This window comes from Bos mutus, chromosome 21, assembly GCF_027580195.1.
Source record: "Bos mutus isolate GX-2022 chromosome 21, NWIPB_WYAK_1.1, whole genome shotgun sequence".
In the NCBI taxonomy this organism is placed as follows: Eukaryota; Metazoa; Chordata; class Mammalia; order Artiodactyla; family Bovidae; genus Bos; species Bos mutus.
Window position 1 is genome coordinate 24152927 of NC_091637.1, and position 16427 is coordinate 24169353.

At 37.4% G+C, this 16427-nt stretch overlaps 2 protein-coding genes across 3 annotated transcripts in view; one reads left to right on the plus strand and one right to left on the minus strand.

Annotated features, from left to right (window-relative positions):
* HDGFL3 (HDGF like 3) overlaps positions 1–16427 on the plus strand; it is a 75859-nt gene that overhangs the window by 39595 nt on the left and 19837 nt on the right. Inside the window, exons 2-3 of the mRNA XM_070358408.1 lie at positions 10580–10656; positions 15521–15659. Of these exons, the coding sequence (XP_070214509.1) occupies positions 10580–10656; positions 15521–15659 (216 nt within the window). The remainder of the gene's footprint in view (positions 1–10579; positions 10657–15520; positions 15660–16427) is intronic.
* The window catches only part of TM6SF1 (transmembrane 6 superfamily member 1), a 55982-nt gene continuing 50236 nt past the window's right edge, over positions 10682–16427 (minus strand). The window contains exon 11 of one of the 2 annotated variants that reach the window (XR_011461665.1): positions 10682–11447. Coding sequence is in view for 1 of the 2 variants with exons in the window: in XM_070358405.1 (XP_070214506.1) it covers positions 11403–11447 (45 nt within the window). In the remaining variant the exon portion in view is untranslated. The remainder of the gene's footprint in view (positions 11448–16427) is intronic. The other variant, XM_070358405.1, reaches the window with a different exon arrangement.

The window sequence follows — 16427 nt, forward strand, 5'->3', positions numbered from 1 at the left end:
AAAATGAGCTTTTAATGATCAATAACAAAAGTAGACAACAACCCAGTAGAAAAATGGGTATGAATAAGGAGTTTATAGAAATATAATACAAATAACTTTTAGCATATGAAAGGATACTGAGCATCATCTGTAATTAAGAAAGTACAAATTAAAACCCCATTTTTCACATGGAGGATTAGATAAGATAAATAGATCTTCTCCATTATTAGTAAAGATGCAGGGATTTAGAGACACATTATTGGTGGAAGTACAATCTCTAATTGACAATTTGGTGGTTTTTAAAACTTTTAAAAAATATTTTAATTGGAATATAGTTGATTATAGTTGATATTATGTTAATTTCAGGTATACAGCAAAATGATTCGGATATATATACTTTCCCAAATTCTTTTCCATTATAGGTGGTTACAGGATACTATCATTCCCTGTGCTATACCAGAGATCCTTATTATTTATCCATTTTCTATATAGTAGTGCGTATCTGTTAATCGCTAATTCTAATTTATCTCTCCCCTACCTTTCTCCCTTTGGTAACCATAAATTTGTTTTCAATGTCTGTAGTCTTTTTCTGTTTTGTAAATTTTTTTTAAAAACTCAAATTATCTTTGTTTTATAGATTCCACATATAAGAGATACCATGTGATATCTTTCTCTGCCTGACTTATTTCACTTAGTATGATAATCTCTAGGTCCATCCATGTAGCTGCAAATGGCATTATTTGATTAAAACTTCTTCTTTAAATTCAGTTGTTTTTAGCTAAAGTGCGTACACAGTTTTAAAACCCTTGGCATATAAGAAAGTACAGCAGTTTCCTGTCTCATATTGATTTATTGTCCAAACAATATTAGTTGATCATATTTTAAAAACAAGGTTTTAACCAACTTGTTATACCTTCATTATCCTCTCTCCTCTCTCCGCCTCTTTTTACCAAAATATTATTACAAAATTTTTGAAATATAAAGAAAGTTGATATAAAAGTGGGCATCATACCCCCACCACCTGGAATCTACATTTAACATTTTATTTTTTAACATTTTATTTTATTCTAAAACATTTCTATCCATCCATCACCCGTTTATCTTATTTTTATATATTTTAAATTAATTTGTGTACATTATGATGTTTTATTCCTAAATACTTCAGCATGCATGTAATTAAGTAGGATTTAATGTTTATTTACATTTTTGAGGTAAAAAGTCACTTACAGTGAAATGCATAAATCTTAAGTGTTCCATTTGATGCATTACGACAAATTTATACACCTGTAAAACCCAAACCCCTATCAAGATATGAAATACACCATCCCCCCAGAAAATTCTCTTATGCCTGTTGCCATCAGTCACACCACTCCCACCTTCCCCCAGAGGTAATCACTGTTCAGGGTTTTGTTTTTTTTTTTTTTTTATCATAAACTAGCTTTTTCTTTTCTGAAAATTCATGTAAATGGAATCATGTAATATTCTATTTATGCTGTATTCCAGTATTATTCTCTTATGTACATTTCTGTCATTTACCATAATGTTTTTGAGTTTCATCCATGTTACTATGTGATTAGTACTTTTTATTATAGAATAATATTCGCTTGTAAGAATATTACTACAGTTTGTTAAACCATTCTCATGTTGATGGATATCTGCGCTATTCCAGATTTTCACTATTCTGAGTAAAGCTGCCATATAGATCCTTATACAAATCTTTGTGTGAACTTGCATTGCTCTTTCTCTTTCATTTCACTTTCATTTCTCTTGGGTAAATGTGTAAAGCACTGTGACCATTTGATGTGTTAAAAGATAAATACCACTTCATATCTATCAGAATGCCTAAAATTAAAAAGACTGGCCACACTAAATGTGAGTTAGGGTGCAGAGCAGCTGGAACTCACGTATTGTTCAAGGGGTTATAAAATAGTATAACCACTTTGGGAAACAGTGTGGAAGTTTCTTAGGTTGTTAAACATACACCTGTACTATTGCCCAATAATCCTTCTCCTAGGATCCAGAAAAATGAAAAGCATATATTACCCTCAAAAAGTCACAAGAATAATTATAGCAGTTTCATTCACAGTAGTCAGAACTGGAAACAGTACAAATGTCCATCATTACATTGGAGAACAGATGCTGTAGAATACTACTTGGGAATATAAAAGAATGATGTAGGAATGATATTACTAATATAATATGAATTCATCTCAAAAAGACATTGAGAAAAGAAGCCAATGACCAAAGACTTCTTGCTATTGTTTTTTTAAAACTTATAAGTTCAGAAACAGGCGAAATTGGTCTATGATGACAGAAATCAGGAAAATAGTTGTCTTGGTAGACAGAAAGTAACTGGTAGAGAAGCTGAGAAAACGTTCTGAGACAACTTAAATGTTCCATACTTGATTAGGGGCTGCTTATATGGGCATACGCATGTATCAGAATCTCATTAGATTTACATTTAGGATCAGTATATTTCACTATATATTAATTTTATTCCAATAAAAGTGAAAGTAAACCCTAAAAGAGTATTTTATACCTCTTCAAAATTGAACCTATGTGGACAGTTGCTTAAAAAACTGAGGGTAAGTTGGGGGAAATGGGCCAGACATTTCATTTAAAATATGATTGCTATAATTTTTCTTAAAAAGGATCTGGCACTACAGATAAAGATCTTATATGAAGATCATAAGCCACATCCCTCGCTCTTTATTGTTCAGCCTGAGTTCTTCCAGTTGTCCAGCTGGCTCTCTGCAGGTGCACTGTGAAATGTATTAATGCCCCATGTATGCTCCTTCAGAATCCGCAATGTCACATACCAACATGGCACCTCAATAAGTCATCTGGCCTGCCCCTACATAAAGCCTACAGTAAAAGCACTGCATTCTAAGTATACTGTGACCTCTCAGAATTACTTGAAATTTTTAAAAGATGAAAATGGCAAGGTTTTTCAAAGTTTTATGGAGTGAAAAGCAAATTGTCTTTTAGTGTGAGATCACTCTGTCAACTAACAAGTAATGGTTTTATATTCTTGAAGATAATTAGGGACTGGTTTTCAACAGATTTTTTGAACTGTTATATTGCAAGTTATTTCCTTATCATGCTTGGGGTCCTTCTAAGAAAGTATTATTTTCAGATATTAAGATGATCAATTACCTGTTTGTTAATTCAAATATACTCAAATTTTTAAAATTCTCTTCCTGTCCTCTTGTACACATTTCCTTTTTCCATACTGTGCTTTCTTCCCCTACAGTGAATTTGTTGACTTGTTTGTAGACTTCTCTTTACCTGAAACCATTTTATAATAAGATCACAAGCTTTTTTTCCCCTCTGTAATTTAAACTCACTTCATAAACTTTGATAGGTAAAATGGGCTTTTTATTTCTCCACATTCTTAGTCAGCTGGCCCCCACAGTTCTTCTTACTGACATATTCAAAGAGACAAGATGTTTGTACTCATTTTCTTTTCTTAAGCATAGAGATTCCTTAGTTATACTGTAACCTTAAAATAGTTTTTCTTAGTAATGTTATTGAAAGTGTTCTGTGATGTACAGTTCTCTTCTCCTTCACAGCCAGGGTTACTGATTCTCTCTATGTGCAAGTGTAGGTAGGGCTTCCTCAGATCCTGAGTGAGTAAGGAAACCTTGGTCCTCGAGGAATATTTATTATGCTCCCACCCAGCATCAGGTGCTGCTTTAGGCAGTAGAGCTATTGTGGTGAACAAAACCAAGTTTCCCTCTCACAGAGATTATATTCTAATGTGAAGATACAACATATACTCAATGTCAGGGGAATTCTTAAAAATAAAGCAGAATAAAAGAATAGAGAATGACAGGGTAAGAGGTACTATTTTAAGTTGGGTTGTAAGGGGAAAATCTTCTGATGCAGTGCTACATGAGTAGACATTTGAACAAAGTAAGTTTATGAATGGATCATGAGCTTTTCTGAGAGAAGAGACACTGCCAAGGGAGGGACCTTGGTGTCTTTGCCTAGCCCTCTGGACCTCAAGACTTCTCATCTTCCATTCAAGCCCACCCCCAGCTACCATCTGGACTGCTATAGTACCTGAAACCTCTAAGGTACCACTGTGTGGAACCTCTTACTCCAGCATTCTGATGAGATTCCCCTGATGTTGGTGCCTATTTGTATTTGGATCACTTCCTATTCAATCTATTGATGACAGACAGTTCCCCACATATGTTTTTGGTAATGGCTCACACAAAACACTAGACAGGTAAGATAGCCAACTATTTATTAATTCCGTAAATTCACTCCCAGAGGAGGAAGACACTGCATGCCATGCAAGGTGTCCTAGAGGTTCCCTCAGAAGCAGCTGGGGCAATGGGAGGCAGGTTTTGTAGTATCAAGAGAGTGGGGTTCCCACAGGAGGGTGTGATTGTCTTGTTTGAAAAATTCGGAGGCTACAAGGGAACCAAAACCTGCTAATTAGGGATAGAAAGAAACTGTGCTTGGTCCCTCTGATGAGGAGGATTTTTTGACCAAGGGACCTTGTCCACAGAGCAGAATGAGGAAGAGAAGTTGTGGGTAGGCCATTCAGAACCATCCCAGTGTTACAGAATGTTGAGGCAGCACATAGTATTGAATTTGCAGTCTTATACCACAGTCTGAACCAAATTATTTGTTTCCCAGTGAGTGCTATGAACTCAGTAGCATCACAGAATTATCAAACTTCATAGCTTGATTAAGACTGGAGCTTAGATATCTGAGGGTAATGAATAATGACTTAGTCATAGTAACAACATAATGTTTTAAATAAATTAGCATTGAAGATTATGACCCTCCTTTTTTTTTTTTTTTAAAGAACTTTAACTCTTTAGCAAGGAACTTCTATTGTTTTGTTTTGTTTTTTTAAGCAAAATTTAAGGGTAGGAAAGAGCACAAAGTCCAGGAAGTTACTCTAGTGAGATATGACTGTCTATGCAGAGTATTCAGGTTTTGCCATATTTTGTTACAAACAGAGTATTCCAAGACCAATTTGTTATTATAACAGAGAAAACCAAATTCTGGTTTTATATTAATAAGTACTTGACATTAATGGATTTATAAGCTTTCACTTTTTAATATTACAAGTAAATCCATCAAAACTGAGCCAGCTTTGGCAAAATTTTAACATTTCATTGCATATTTTTAGACTAGTATTCGCAGTTATTGTTGTCCAGGGCAAGTAAATTTCCCTTTTTACAAATCTACAGCTTTCAGTATCCAGATTTGTCCTCTTTCACACTATGGTACAACCTAGATACTTAACTTCAAGTACAGGACTAACCTTTCCCATTAATAAACAAGAGCTTATGCCATTCATTACCTTTGCATACATGGTTCTACTTCTTGTCACTGTTGCTCTTAGTATAGTCTCAATCTCCATATTATAATTTAACCACAGTAACTCCTGTTTCACAGAGAAGCTGAGAAATTTGTCACATACAAGTGATTTAACAAACCAGAAAAGCTCATGGATACACATAATACATATATCCTTTCCAGTACATTTAAAAGTTAAAAGTCATATATTTGTTAAAACTACACTTGCTGAAGGTTTCCCATGTGGCACTAGAACCTGCCTGCCAATTCAGGAGACATAAGAGGTATGGGTTCGATCCCTGGGTTGGGCAGATCCCCTGAAGGAGGGCATGGCAACCCACTTCAGTATTCTTGATTGGAGAACCCCATGTACAGAGAAGCCTGGTATGCCACAGCCCATGGGGTCACAAAGTCAGACGTGGCTGAGCAACTGAGCATGCAGTTGCTGGTCATACTTGCTGACCAGTCGTTTCAGCATTCTATCTTAGGAATTATTCAAAGATGCAGAGATTATCCTTTAATTAATTTAGTTATTAGTCGGAGGTCTTAAAGTTTACCATTGGAAACTGTGTTTGATCTTAACATCCCACAGAATATAATTACTGTTGATACAGGAAAGTTTGTCAGAATTGTAATTTAAGTTTACATTTTCCTTACTCCTAAACATTATATGGAAGTAATACTAGCTTATCAGTAGACTCTTTTAAGTTCAGATGTAAATTAGTATCTTCATGAGAAACCCCAATTTTATTATTTTTTTATTTACTTATGTTACACTCTGCAATGATTAAATCCAGATAAAGACAAATAGTTGTTTTTAAACCAGAATTGTAAACCAGTCTGATTTGTTCAAAGATTCACTTTGATTACTTAAATTTGGATTCATGTATAAAAATATTCTTGTGAGAAGGGTGTTTTCCCTTAAGAGGCCACCACATTTAATATAGTGGAGAAGGAAATGGCAACCCACTCCAGTGTTCTTGCCTGGAGAATCCCAGGGACGGGAGCCTGGTGGGGTGTCGTCTCTGGGGTTGCACAGAGTCGGACACGACTGAAGTGACTTAGCAGCAGCAGCAGCAGCACTCCTTTAAAAGATTGAGAATTTTATGTACATTTTATACTTTTTTTAAAGTATTAGGCAAATAAATGTGCACTGATGCAATTTTGCAGTCTCAGTGCAAAACTGCTGCAGATTTAAGCAAACTTAGTTAGTCATAGGAAACAAAGGTGGCTCATCTTGAGGACTCCCAGCAGGAGGGTGGAATGTCTTATCATTAACCTCTGAAACAGCTAGGGAGCCCCTCTACATTTTTGGTGGGAATATGATTTGGTGCAGCCCCTCTGGAGAACAGTATGAAGGCTCCTTAAAGGTCTAAACATAGAGCTGCCATGTGACCCTAGTCCCACTCTTGGGCATATATTCCAGAGAAAAATGTAGTCTGAAAGAACGCATGCACCCAAGTGTGCGTAGCTGGAGGTTCTTAAAACACTGATTCTTGGGCCTAACCCGCAAGGTGTCTGAGTCAGTTGGCCTGGGTTGTGGACTGAGAAGTCACATTTCTCCTGAGTCCTCAGGTGGTATTGATGGCGAGGGCCCAGAGATGAGACTCGGAGAACAAGTTTCCTAGGAAACATGAGGCCCCTCCCTCAAGGCCCCACCTCCTCGGGCCCAAGGGACAGTCTCAGTTTCTGCCTGACCTCCCCGAAGTGTCTCTTCAGCGAGCAGAGCAGACAAACAAAGAACAATAACAAGAAGTACTCTGCGTTCACTTTTTTAATTTCTTGAGGATTGTTATGTTCCTTTATATTAGATTTTTGTAATCTTATTAGTATCTATAACTCAATAAAAACAAAACTCTTTCGTTTTAAGAAATTTATATCTAATTTGTTAATACCCTTCCTAGAAAAAGGAAAATCTTTCAAACTCATGCAAGGAAGGGTAAAGACTCTTTCGAGTATAGACACACACAGAGGCCTCAGCTTCAGGTCTACAGCTTCAGCTGCAGGTTAAAGGACACACTAAATTCATACACTTAACTGATCTGGATTTCAAAGGGCTTTTCTTCTTTCCAGTAAAAGCAGGACTTATTCTTCTACAACCAGAAGACTGTTGTACCAGATTATTTGCCCTGTCATACCAAAAAGAAACTAGATCCCCAGCCTCCTATTATGGGGGAATAACACTGGCTATGTGCAAACCAGAATCAGAACTGAACATAGCCAAGAACCAGAAATAAAAGTGAAAATAAAATTCAGGAAAGCAGAAACAGTAGAAAAACAGAAGCTCCGGTACTTTGGCCACCTAATGTGAAGAGCCAACTCATTGAGAAAAACCCTGATGCTGGGTAAGACTGAGGGCAGGAGGAGAAGGGGGCGACAGAGGACGAGACAGGTGGATGGCATCACTGACTCAATGGACATGAGTTTGAGTAAACTCCAGGAGATGGTGAAGGACAAGGAAGCCTGGCGTGCTATGTCCGTGGGGTTGCAAAGAGTCAGACACAACTTAGTGACTGAACAACAACAACTGAAGATAAGTATTCACTCTAGAAGCCAAAACAAACACAAAAACCAGTGCCTCAGAGGTGCACTCTTTAATTAGATCAAGAAGGTATATCCACTTGAACAGCTCGGTATAATTCCAAAACTGTCAATGCGTAATTTTCAGAACAGAGACTCTCAATAAAATACAGTGAGTGCATGTCAACTTTTAACACCTTTTTGAGGGAACCAGAGTGATGATAAAGCCGCTGTCTTGACACTGTTTATCACAGGAGGCATGAACTCAGATATTCAGAGGCCAAGCAAGTCATATAAATAAGGGAAGCAGGCACCTAAAGGATCATCTGGAGAAAGGTAGACAGGTTACAGCTGAGAGAGCAGACCTTGTCTGCAGGCAGCTCGATCATCTTCAGCTGATTGTTGCCTTGTGGGAATCAGGCTTAGTGTTGCTCAGCCCTGTCTTCAGTATTTTTTCCACAGAAGCTATTACTCTGGATTTTAATAATGAATCTTCCAGTATTAAACTGTTGACAACTAATTCAGTATTTTTAAAACACTGTATGAGCCAAACAAAGCATTTCTTCAGGCTGGACATGGGCCTAAGAGCTATCAGTTTGTAGCTTCTACAGTAGATGTTAGTTACATAACATTACAGCAGAGGAAGAGTTCAATCACAAGTTATGTCTTATGTGAAAGAAAAGTTTTAAAAGATTTTTTAAAAAGATTCACTTTCAGTTTTCTCACAGGAGTGGAAAAAAAACCTGATGTGATACTGTTTTGTCAGCTAGCACTTCAGTGCCCCCACATACATAAACATATGCATTTCCATATTTCTGTTTTTTGTTCTTAAAATATGTTCACTTTCTGGAGATCTGTATCATAGCAGTGTGAATAGTCTTAACGTTACTGAACTATACGTTTAAAAATGGGTAATATGGAAAATTTTATGTTAAGTCTTTTTTACCACAATAATATATGTGTGTGTATATATATAAAACTGAAAATATATTGAGTTTTATTCAGAATGAAATTATTCATTTTAAATTGTCCTTACAGGGTAGTGTATTGAAATGTAACATACAAGGTTTACACAGAAGTTGTATAGTAAGTGGGCTTCCTTCCTTAGTGGCTCAGATGGTAAAGAATCTGCCAGTGATGCAGGAGACCCAGATTCAACCCTTAGGTCAGGCAGATCCCCTGGAGAAGGGAATGGCAACCTACTCCAGTATTCTTCCCTGGAGAACTCTATAGACAGAGGAGCCTGGCGGGCTACAGTCCATAGGGTCACAAAGAGTCGGACACAGTTTAGTGACCAACACTGTATAGTAGGTAACGGGCAAGTCTAAGAGACAAGGAGATAATTTGAAAGGCTGCTATGGCCTTGTCAAAAGATCATGAGAACTTTTTTAGGGAACTGAATTTAGTGATGGGAATGGTATTCAATTTGGAGACATTTCAGGAGCCAAATTGGAGAAGTTGATGAAAAACTGAACATAGTGCTTGAGGAAATAATAAAAAGATAAAGGTTTCTTTCTTGGTAACTGAGTGTGCCAATCCATGAGACAGGAAACAAAACAAATTCAGAGAAAATTAGTTTAGTTCTAGACAAGGCATGGGATCTCAGGACTTGAAGGAAACCTAGAGGTTACCTAGTACAACCATCTCATTTTGCAGATGTGAAAGTCTAATATTAAGTGATGTTTTCTATATCAGTTTAAGTCAGAAGCCAGACTTAATTACACGTTTCTAGACTCAAAGTCCATCTTCTCTCAGTATGCCAGAACATCTGTTCTGTGACACATGGTTCATTCAGTTCAGAGATGAAGTTGTGATATTTAGTAATCATCAGGCTGTTGCCATATGTTAGTTAAGAAGGCCTTAGATTTCTTCAAGACACTGGATACCAGACACTTCCTTGCTCTATAAACTACAAGTATGTCTCTTCTCCTATTCATAGCCTTGTCTTAATTTTAAGCTGCTTGCAGGACCTATAAATGAAAATGGTTTGAAGGTATTTATAAATTCAAGCCTGGAGTTCAAAAGAAAGGCAGGGGTTGCAGATGGAGATTTAGAAGTCAAGGACCACTTCTTGAAACATTCTAGGAAATAATGGGTCTATATGTAGCATTCTAAAGAGTTTGGAAGTTCTCAAACTCAGCTGTTATGTAAGAACTGATGGATCTGGGGAAGACTGATGATGTTTACCTTTAAAAAGTCTCAGAGGTTTCAGGTGCACAGCTCTGAGAAGTTGTTAAAGGATTTGACGCAATTGAATATGCTTTTAAAAACATGGTTCCAACTTCACCTTTGTGGGGAGAGTCTTGTAGACTACAAGACTACTACTACTTGTAGTAGTCCAGGCAAGAGATACCTTTTAGCCACTATATAATATTTTGTAATGCTTATGTTTCTAGGGAGTGTGTGTGTATGTGTAAAAATTTGCTGCTATCCCCCCAAAGTGCATCTTTTTTGTTTCTTTGTTATTCTCTTGTATTACTTCACCAGGACAGATTCCCAAGTGTAATTCTATTGAGCTGAAGGAAGTGAGTAGTTTTGGCTCCTGATTATGTGTTGCCATAATGGTTACCATCAGTTCACAGAGTTACTCTCCATATGATGTGTCAATATGACCTCTAGAATCATTTTAATAAGGTTCAGGGAAAAGAAAAATGACTGGGATTTTTATTAGAGTAATTTTATTTTGAAAATAGCAATAAATTATCATGACAGTGTTTGTTCGTGTTTATGCTATTTAACCTGATTTTATTTTTAACAGATCGATGAACTCCCAGAGGGAGCTGTGAAGCCTCCAGCCAATAAATACCCTATCTTCTTTTTTGGCACCCACGAAACGTAAGTCAACAAAACAACATAAATTTTCAACAGTTCTGATTTGATTCTGCTAGATGACATATGTTGTTAACAATCACTTTATATTATTTTATATGCTTTTAAAATCATTATAACCACTTATATAAAATTACAAAGGTAATCTATCTTTTCTTAATCTCAAGATTTTTCATTTATTTTGCTTTTTAATGTCATTTGTTTCTGCTTAAATGTTGGGCATGACCCAGAAGTTTCTTTTAGGATACTTCTCAGTCCTAGGGTGGCTTCCTTAGCATTTCCAGTCATTTCTCTTGTAGCTCGTGTATGTTTCCCTGCTAGAAACATATGTCTTCCATTCATATTTCACAGTCTCTCGGGCCTCTTCACAGTTTGTCAGTCTCTGAAGGAAACATACCACCTTTGTAAATTTTCATAATTCTGTTGGTCACTTAGTACAGGTTAAACTGTTGAATAAAGGAAACTGAAAATACAGTGTCTCAAATAATATAGGAGTTTACTATTTTTTTTTTTTTGAAACAACCAGAGAGCGGCAGATACATCAAGGTGGGTAGTCAGCTCTGTTCCAGGGACCCAGGTTTCTTCTATTGTGTTGTTCTGCCATTCCATGGGGGTATTGGTCTTGTCTGCTTATTTTGAAAAATGAACAAAAAAGCAAAAACTGGCTCAGCAGCCCCCATGCATCTTCCAGATATGTCACTTATACTTTTGTTTATTCCAGTGACAAGAACTTGGTCAGTCATCAGGCCATATCAAGCTGTAAGGAAGCTGGAAACATGGTCTCTAGCCAGGCAGCCCTGTTGGGAAACAAATTGGGAGGAGTAATCCATTAAAAGGAAGAAGATGGTCATGGGTACTAGGGAACAGTAGGCAACCTTGACACACTGAGAACACATATGGTTGTTTACAACAAGGACACAAATGGAATAGGAGTTGCAAATGGGAGCAAAAGCTAAAAACTATGATGAAATCTTGGAAGTCTTCAAAGTCAGGGCCGTCCCTATGTTTATGTGAATGCTAGCAGAGCCAGGCGTGAACTTCTCCTTACTTTGCTGTTTCTTGCACCCTTACATCTTCCTTATTCTCCTACGAAAGAGAGTTAGCCAGGAGAGGGCCCTTTAAGTCCTGGTTCTTGCTTGTCTTCATCTGAGAAACATTTATGTTTTCTTTCAAGAGGTTAGTTTTCTTTTCTTTTCTTTGTTTTTATCTAATAGACACTTGTGGACAATGCAACTTAACACGTTTTTCTCCTTGAAGAGGTTGCTAGAGGCTTAGAAATAAATGTTTTACCAAAGTAATAAGTGCTCAGGGCTTTGTGATACCTATTTTTGTATTTCCCTCATTCCTAACTCTGTTTTGTGTCCATACATTATTTTGCTTTTCCTTTAGGACTTAATTCTAAGTGATCTGATTGTATATCTAGAACAAGACAATTTAATAAGCAAGATTGTTACATTCCCACTATATACACCAAAGTCACCCATTTACTCATATTATGTGATGACTTTCATTCACTTAGTAAATATTTTCTGGGTATTCTTTGAGGCACTTGAAATAAAAATTGCCCTTTAAGAGCTTGCCACCTGGTATATTGCTAATAAATGTAACAGAATCATTCCAGGGAACAGTATGAAGGATTATATGGAGCTCTTTCTTGTAGCATCCTTAATATAAGTCAGTGGCATAATTCCAAGTCTCAATTCAGTAAAAGAATTTCTACCAAGGAGCAGTGTGTTACGGTCCATTTGTGAATTTTCTGCTGGTTTGATCATCCAGGAGTAGATTTTAAAACATCTAGAGGACAGTGAACTTCAGAAAAATTGTTACAAGATTGTTTCAGCTGATCATTTACTAGGTATTGGGTGTCCTTGAACCTGAGATTATATGCCCTGGCAAGTGCCTAATACTCAGTCTCTCTATGAAGGCAGAGATTATGTGAATGTTGCTAAGCCCTGTATACACAGTGCTGTGCACAGTGCCTGGCTTATGGCAGGTGTTTTCAAAAATAGCCATTGAATGAATTGAAATTGATTCAATGAAATAAATGCAGTGGGGGGAAAGTATGTGAAAAGCGAGGAATTTAACAAGAAAACTATCAGCAGGAGCACCCCCCAGGCAGAGCCAGAATTCTTGGAACATGGCTGTGAATCTGTTGCTCAGACAGACAGGAGATTGGAGCCCAAATTTATTCTGCCACATATAACTCTACCCCTGTAGTTTTAGTCTGGATAATTCTTAAGGCAGCCTTTGCCAGGAAAAAAAAATAACATTCTTAGAGCATATTACTTTGAACAATTTTATTTTCTGGTCTACCCTTTAAAATTTATAAAACATACAGCAAAGTTAACCAATTGAAAGGAGATTTGATTTGTGGAATTATCTGTAAACCAGAAAAACCCGAGATCATCTATCAAAAATAAGAATTTGTTTTAGAATAGCTCATTCAATCAATGTCCCTCTTTCTGGCAATGGCTCACATGGCCAGTTGAATCATTAACCCTGGCTCCTGTGGCATAAAGTACAGACAGGCTCTGGTTAGCATCAATAGCTGACATGAACCTCAGGCAGCTTAGCCCACAGTTAATTCCTATACCTAGAGTCAAGGACGACTGGAGAAAGGTCAAAAGCTGTAGTCTAATAATTCATGTCAAATTGCTCTGCAAGTGAAATCACCAGACCCAAAGTCACATGTCCTTCTCATGCTCAGTTTGATTAAAATGTCCAGTAACCTAATAAACTATCGCTGAATGCAGTGAAATGCAATCATGCTGAACAGTTAAAGTTGAACAACCAAAGAAGATGTGGTGATTGGGGTCAGAAAGCATGCTTGGGTGATTTTATCAACTTGAATTCTTGATCAGCTGGGCAGTGTAAGGAAGGGACCAGGACTAAGATCCAGTCAGAAAATGGAATTTATAAAATCAACAGTTAACTGTTAACCCATTGTCTCAAAGCTTTCAATATCACTTCTGCTGATAAATTCTAAATACACACCTCTAGCACAGACGTTTTCCCTAAATTCCAGATCACCTGCCCAGTTGCCTACTTGACATCTTCACTGGGATATCTAACTAGGTTTTCAGATTTAACATCCAGAACTGAACGTGTCACCTTCAAATCTTGTTCTCTCAAAAATCTTGCGTTTCAGTATATTAAGTCCATTCTTCTAATTTCTCAGTCTGTATCCTTGGCAGGTGTGTGTGCGTGCTCAGTCATGTCCGACTCTTTGAGCCCATGGACTGTAGCACACCATGTTTCTCTGTCCCTGAGATTTCCCAGGCAAGAATACTGGACTGGGTTGCCATTTCCTTCGCCAGGAGATCTTCCCGACCCAGAGATCGACCCGGCATCTCCTGCATTGGCAGGTGGATTCTTACCACTGAGCCACCTGGGAAGCCCATATCATTGGAGATAGCCTCAGTTCCACCCTCTCACATGCCATATGCGACTCATCAGCAAATCACCTTGGCTCTTTCTGGAGAGTGAATTCAGAATCCAGCCACCTCTCACCAACACCCTGGTCCTAGTCACCATTGTTACTTCAGTAGCCTCTAATTAGTCTCTCCACTTCTGCCCTAGTACCCAGACCTTCAGTGTGTTTTCAGCACAGCCAGAGTGACCCTTTTAAAACACAAATTGTCACACTCAGAACCGTTAATGGCTTCCCATCTGACTCAAAGCCTTTATAGTGGCCTCAAAGCCCCAACACGATCGTGCGCCCATACTGGTACCTTTCTGACCTCGTCTCACAACTCTCTCTTCACTCATTTCACTCCAGATACATTAGGCATTCTTCCACCTCAGGGCCTTTTATACTTGCTCTTCCTTCAACTTGCTCTCCTCTTCCCCAAATAACCACATGGGTCCCTTCTTCACCCTCTTCAGTTCTTGGATGTTCCCTTTTCAGTGAGGCCTTCCCTCTTGATCTGTATTTCTAAAACTGTTAAAATCCACCCCAGTCCTTACTATCCCCTTTTTCTGCGTCATCAATAGATTTATTTATTTTTAGCACATGGTACTATATTTTATTTATCTTTTCTATTGTCTAGATTCCTACCCTTGCTACTAGAATGTATGCTCTATGAGGGCAGAGATGTTCATCTTTTTGTTCCCTGAAGAACGCCGAGCGCCTCTAGAACAGCTGACACTTTAGAGATGTTCAGTAAAATGTGAATAAATGAGTCTCAGTTTGAAATGCATCTCAGCCAGGCTGTGGGCCCCACTGTGTCATCTGCCAGATTAATGTCGTAGACAGTAATGCTGAAGACTTTAGTTTAAATGCTTGGATCTCTAGGCCAGCCTCAGGATTTATTCTCATTTTCTTTTCATAATTATGACTAATTTAAGATTAGGTTTAAATTGGATGATTCTATCTAGTTTGCCACTTCTAATTTTTTTCTTGTCTAATGCCTCATTAAACACTAATGATTTTTTAATTTATAGAAATAATAAATATACTAATGTGGCATATAGAGTTAGAATCATTTTTTACTCCACTGTTTATGTTTTTACACCCCTTACCTATGGAAGATTAGCATATATAAGTCTTAGTGTAAGATGATTTAAGTGGTCAAAGTAGACATCTTTAAAACTACTTGTTTAACTAAAAATCAATTTCAAAACAAAAAAGAAATTAGTAATTTAAAATCAAAGCAACACAGTCAGTGTTGCTGGCCTGTATACCTAGCTGTCCATTTTTTTCTACCTTGAATTATGTGTGCAAAACATCTTGTGATATGTGCCTAACTCAGAGAGTTTATACATACTTACAATTTATATACTAAGATATGCTCTGACACCTGAGTTGATATTAAAAATACCTTACATTTGAAGGTCAGATGTCAAATCTCTTTCTGATGTGTCTCTGCAGTGCTTTTCTAGGTCCCAAAGACCTCTTCCCTTACAAGGAATACAAAGACAAGTTTGGAAAATCAAACAAACGGAAAGGATTTAATGAAGGATTGTGGGAAATAGAAAATAACCCAGGAGTAAAGTTTACTGGATACCAGGTGACAGTTTACTTCATTATCACTTGCTGTATCTCATTTTTTAATTTTAACTCTTTTTTCAATCTTTCTTGTGTGTCCTTTGTATTAACAATTACCCACCACCGATCTGAAGTCAGAATTCTGTCTTGCTCCAGTCGCACTTTGGATTAAATGTTCAGGCATACGTTGCTATGTTGCACTTCACAGATAGTGCATTTTTTACAAATCGAAGGTTTGTGGCAACCCTGCTTTGAGCAAGTCTGTTGACCTTGTTTTTCCACCAGCCCTTGCTCACCTTGTGTCTTGGCTTCTTATTTTGGTAATTCTCTCAGTATTTCAAACTTTTTCATTATTCTTCTATTTGTTAATAGTATCCAATGATCTTTGATATTACCATTATAATTGTTTTGGGATGTCACAAACCCCACCCATATAAGACGATGAACTTAACTGATGTGTATGTGTTCATGTTGTGTGTGTTCTGAGTGCTCCACTGATGAGCCGTTCCCCTGTCTCCCTCCCTCTCCTTCAGCCACCCTGTGAGACACAATATTGAAGTTAGGCCAGTTAATGACCCTGCAGTGGCATCTAAGTATTCAGGTGAAAGGAAGAGTCAAGTCTCTCACTTTTAATCAAAAGCTAGAAATGATTCACCTTAGAAACTAAGGAAGTCATGTGGGAAACTGGCATGGGCCTAAAGCTAGGCCTCTTGGAGCCAAACAGTTAGCCAAGTTGTGAATGCAAAGAAAATGTTCTTGAAAGAAATTAAGAGTACCACTCTGGTGAATG